The sequence below is a fragment of the Empidonax traillii genome, unplaced genomic scaffold (genome assembly GCF_003031625.1).
Source record: "Empidonax traillii isolate 1590-97213 ecotype Southwest subspecies unplaced genomic scaffold, ASM303162v1 scaffold320:size708019, whole genome shotgun sequence".
NCBI lineage: Eukaryota > Metazoa > Chordata > Aves > Passeriformes > Tyrannidae > Empidonax > Empidonax traillii.
In genome coordinates, this window is record NW_020955513.1 from 574,580 (window position 1) to 579,595 (window position 5,016).

Here is a 5,016-nt window from a genome sequence, read left to right on the forward strand (position 1 = left end):
TCATTATTATTATTCATGTTTTGTGTAATGACTTCTTTTGAATGTAGCAATTTGCTCTAACTCCATTCTGGCTGCAGTCTATACAGTAGAGCACCAAAAGGCAACAAAAATTGTGAGTTGGGGGGACCAAGATGCTCTGCAGAGCTGGTTTTTCTCTGCTCTGCTTTCCCCCCCAATCAGTTGGATGTACTCCATAAATATAGATGCCACCTCAAAGGTTCTAGGCTTAGCTGGTGTCTTGTGGGTCTCAGTGAGGGATGATGCGTCTGTGGCACCCCTTGTATTTGCACACCCTCATATTTTTTTGTGCCCTTTGTATGACGTTGTTCTCTACAGTAATAAAGCAATGTTTAAAGGCTGCTTGGCTTTGCAAGGCAAACCTGATCGGAGTGGGTATCTGCCAGTGAGGAAAGCTGCTCTGCTGGGGGTGCAGAGAGGAGCTGCAGCAATGTGTTGGGTCAATTTCACTCCTTCCTTTGCCAGGCGATCAATGTTCGGGGTCCTAAAAATGCAACCAGCACCATCAGTTATCATTCAGAGAGTTTTTCGAGGGAATAAAGAATTATATACTTATCTTTATTTTGGGAATTTTCTTTTATTTGAAGATGGTCAGGACATAATTTTTTAACATTTATTTTAACTTTCTTAAAGACTGGGTAAATAGTTCTTTTTTTTTTTTTTCTTTTTACATTAACATCTGTATCTGGAATAATTTCAAGCCAACCATTCCTTCTTGTTTCCCATGTCCTGTGAAGAGTCTTGCAGAAATCATAGAACTATAGAATGGTTTGGTTTGGAAGGGACCTTAAATATAATCAAGTTCCAAGCCTCCTGCCATGTGCAGGGACACCTTCCACTAGATCATGGTGCTCAGAACCCCATCCAACCTGGTCTTGAACACTTCCAGGGCTCAAGAGCTTCTCTGGGTGACATGCTTCAGTGCCTCACCTCTCTCACAGTAAAGAATTTCTTTCTAATGTCTAATCTAAACCTACCTTCTTTCAGTTTAAAGCCATTCCCCCTTATCCTGTCACTGCATTTCCTCGTAAAAAGTTCCTCTCCAGCCTTATTATGGGCCCACTTGAGGTACTGGATGGCTGCTATAAGGTCTCCCTGGAGCCTTTTCTTCTCCAAAATATTTTTGAATTATATTTTTCTTACGCAAGGTTGAGGCTGGAATAACAAACAATCAGTCCCACATGTATGAGGAGAGCTGTCCATGTGCTGGACCTGTGCTTTTTCTCTCTGCCTCAAGAAGCTCCGTCACTTGCATGAAACATGCATAGACCTTTCATCCCTCCAGAACTGCATTTCCTACACCAGATTTTTAAAAAGCAGCATTTCCTACACCAGATTTTTAAAGAGGAGCATATCAGCGTACAGTGTAATGGTAATTTAGTTGTCACAGAGTGACAGTGCTTGACTACACAAGATGCCACATAACTTACAGTACAGAAGAGGAAGAAAACAAAATGCTTCTCTGATATTTGAAATGAAGGGAAAAGGAGAAAAATAGAAGGAAATCCTGCATGTTTTTACACTGTAATGGCAATCTCTTGTGGCAACATGAATTAAGTGTAGGTGAGTGAAGGGTATTTTGTAGGCAGCTGATAACCAGCAAAACCAGGCTTGCCTAGCACAGTAGTTACAGACAAGAGAATATCTTACATTTCAGAATACAATACTTAGTCACTCTGCTAGTACATCCCAAATGTACCCCAATGCTTTTGAAAAGAAAATCCATGCCAGGGTATGGAGGCCCAGCATTGCAGAGCACCAGCAGCTACCTACATTTACCAGCTGCCTATCAGAAACTTGCCAACTGAAGCCGGTCAGAGTAAGATTCCGAGAAATTTGGTGGATGAGGGGAGTGACCACAGCAAATTTGGTTTTGTTGAAAGAAGTGACAAGCTGGTAGGAAGCCAGAAGGCAATACTGTGGCACAATTTTGGAAGAGAAGGCAAATTCTATGTTCCTGAGATTGAAAAGAGAAGTATTTCCTGTTAACATAGTTCATTGCAGTGATTTCACTGTACTTTGATGTGAGACTGGGAAACATAATGGTAACATAAAGTGAGGTATAATATGTGGAAAGAGGGGACAACATTTCTATCTTTGAGTATAGCTCTTTCTGAATGTCAGGCAATTAGGGATACACAAGAACAATTGGCATATTCCCACAGTAAAGCAACTCCACATAGCAGAGCTGTCCCTGGGGTTGCATCGAGGCTATGAGGTAATCCTGGGCAGATTTCAGGTTTACATTAAATATCACACCAGCTCTGCTCACCCTTTCACTAAGTTTCCTTACCTGATAGTATCATTCCCATAGCAACCTACATCCCCTATGCCAAGATCATCAGCCATCAACAGGACAATGTTTGGCTGTGTGATGATGGAAAGCTGTGTGAGTGGTGGCTGCAGCAGCAGACCAAAAATCAGGGGTGTAACCAGGGGTGACCTGAAACACAGAAGAAGGAAAGAAGCCAGTGACCTGACCACTCATCATGCCCCCTACACGTGGCCAAAGACCCTCCAGTGTAAACGTGGCTGCAGACCAGACCACTCTGTCCAGACACAGAGGGTGTGCTAAGTGTTTATCATTGACCCAAACAGATGCAATGAAAAGGAGAATGTCAGGTCCATAACTTTAAAATCTCCCTGTTTCCAAGTTTCCTGTGAGCAGTCTCACATGGGAATTTACATGTAGCGTGTGACATGCAAGTGATTGTGCTTCAGCCGCTTGGGATGTTTATTAGAAGTTGGTCTGGGAAACTGAGAATAGGATCAACTTCCTCTGACATCATTCTTGACTGGACTGAGACCTTTGGGTTGTGCAAAAATTAATAACAAGAAAAACAAACAAACAAGCAAAACCCACATTGTTAGTGTACTTTATGGATAAACAATGCTACTCTTTTATAACACAGTATTATGTCATTATTAAGCTTCACTGAGATCTAAGTATGATATAATAATTACTCATGATTGTTTTCTTACCAATAAGATGCTAGCTGCCAAATCATTTCTGCATTTGGAGTATTCAGATCCTGCAAAACCAAGAGTACCTTTATCATATTTACATCTTCCTAGTAGTCAACGCAATAAAAATAGATTGAAAACTTTACCAAAGCCTGCTAACATTCTGTTTTATTTACTGAAGTGCACCTCAAGTCAGACCCTAAATAAAAAAGAGTAAAGGCATTAATGTTATTTTTCTTGCTAGCACTTCTTCACTTCGTAGAGAATTTTTCTTTTTGTGTAGAGAAGTTTATCTTAAAATAGCAAAATAATTTTCTTTTCTTACATGACTCAGCTGTATGAAAAGCACTCACTGTTCAAAATGGAAAAGAAGAACATTTTAAAATCCAGTCAATGTAATTTATTTTTCTGTGATCATAGAGATAGTAGCAACCTGCTGCTTCTTCACGTAATGTGCCAAGTTCACTTTCAGGCTTAAAAGAGGTATTTTTAGTTCTAGAAATTCTAGTCATCTTTTTCCAGTAATATTTTCTTAGAAGAATTTTTATCCTCTTTTTATTTTACTCTGAGAATGCATAGGTTTCTCTGGGACTTTTCCTTTCACTGCCAGGACAAGAAAAACTATTTAAAGGCTTTGAAATAAGGGCCAAATGAACTTCGTTCAAAAGCTTTAAAATAGACTCCTTTCAAATTTATCCCATGTCTAGTTGAACTGTCCCAAGCATCTCAATTTTATAAATTATGTTTGTTTCATATTTTGTTTTCCAGAAACAATGAATTAAGCAGCTTAGTTAATATCCATAGTCCTTACATTTTATCCATCAACACTACAAGCTTTAAAGGGAAAACTGAAATTTCTACACTTAGAAAATCAGCATCCAAACACTTACTTACCAATGCTGATACAGCATTGCTATGTACAGACACTCAGTTTCCTGCATTTGAGTTTGTGCCTTTGCTGCATCCTAAGTAGATATAGGAAAAGAACTGGAAAATACCTCAGCCATCTTTTACATTTACATACTATGGGCCTCCAAAACAGTTGAAATAAAAGGGAGTTGGAAAAAATCAGACTTAATTGTGCAATTGGTTGTCACTAAGCGCTTGCGCTTCACACTAGAGAGACGCTGATTTAAAGCACAGCCTGGAGCCCAAGGCTGAGCTTCCTTAGAAGCTGCCTGTAAAATAGCAGGTAATAAACAGTTACTGCACTGACTGATATTATCCCTGTCAAGCCATTTCTTAGTGAAAGGTGGTGTGGGAGTCCAGGCAGCAAAACTTTAGCAGCTCTGATTGGAGAAAAGTGGACGGTGAAAGCAGCTTTCCCCATTCGGAACAATCAAAGGGAGCCCGGGTCCCCTTACACATAGCTGTGCAGTCCCTGCTTGGCCCCTGGCAGCTGGGACAGCAGCAAACAGTCCAGAGGGTGCATTTTTGGAGACCTGTATGGAACCACTCTCGCCAAAGTGCCACTGAAGCCATGCTGCAAGCAAACAGTCCTCTCTGCTATGTGAACTGAATTTGGCTTAAAGTAAAATGCTTTTCTCCCTCTCCCATCATTAATCCCTCCCCCAAAATAATTTATATTTTATGCCTTTCTTCATCCATTTTAATAATCTAAGAATGGAGAGGGGGAACGGGGGGGAGAGGAAGTTAGCTTGCATATCTTTCATATTTTATTAGTTGTTTTCTTGTGTTGATTTAAAGCAATAAAATTCAAATTAAACAACAAAAAAAAAGTATTTACCTTTCCATCAAAACACAGGATACTGAAATCCCAAATCAAGCCAGTTTGCATAAAAGAAAATATTCATATTTTTATATGTACTCAGATACACACAGTACCCATTTGTGGCATCAGTTTGGCAACACTCAGTGAAAAGCCACATAGTTAATACCACTCAATTCAGTACTGTTCAATCTGTGAAACTTTCTTTGAAAAATTCCTATTTTGAAGACCTGGGATAAATAAAAGTCAGACTCAAGATAGCAAATTGTCTGCAGCTCTCACTTTCTATGTACGTTTCTATGAGA

The 5,016-nt window shown here is 39.7% G+C and overlaps 1 protein-coding gene across 4 annotated transcripts in view; it reads right to left on the minus strand.

Moving 5' to 3' along the window:
• Positions 1-5,016, minus strand: part of LOC114061199 (arylsulfatase D-like) — a 36,218-nt gene that overhangs the window by 30,002 nt on the left and 1,200 nt on the right. Inside the window, exons 1-3 of one of the 4 annotated variants that reach the window (XM_027891368.1) lie at positions 3,001-3,094; positions 2,312-2,461; positions 381-502 (exon numbers count right to left, since the gene is read on the minus strand). In XM_027891368.1, the coding sequence (XP_027747169.1) occupies positions 381-502; positions 2,312-2,461; positions 3,001-3,077 (349 nt within the window). In that variant the 5' untranslated portion in view covers positions 3,078-3,094. Of the gene's footprint in view, positions 1-380; positions 503-2,311; positions 2,462-2,998; positions 3,095-5,016 lie in introns of those variants that run through there. The other 3 variants (XM_027891367.1, XM_027891370.1, XM_027891369.1) reach the window with 3 other exon arrangements.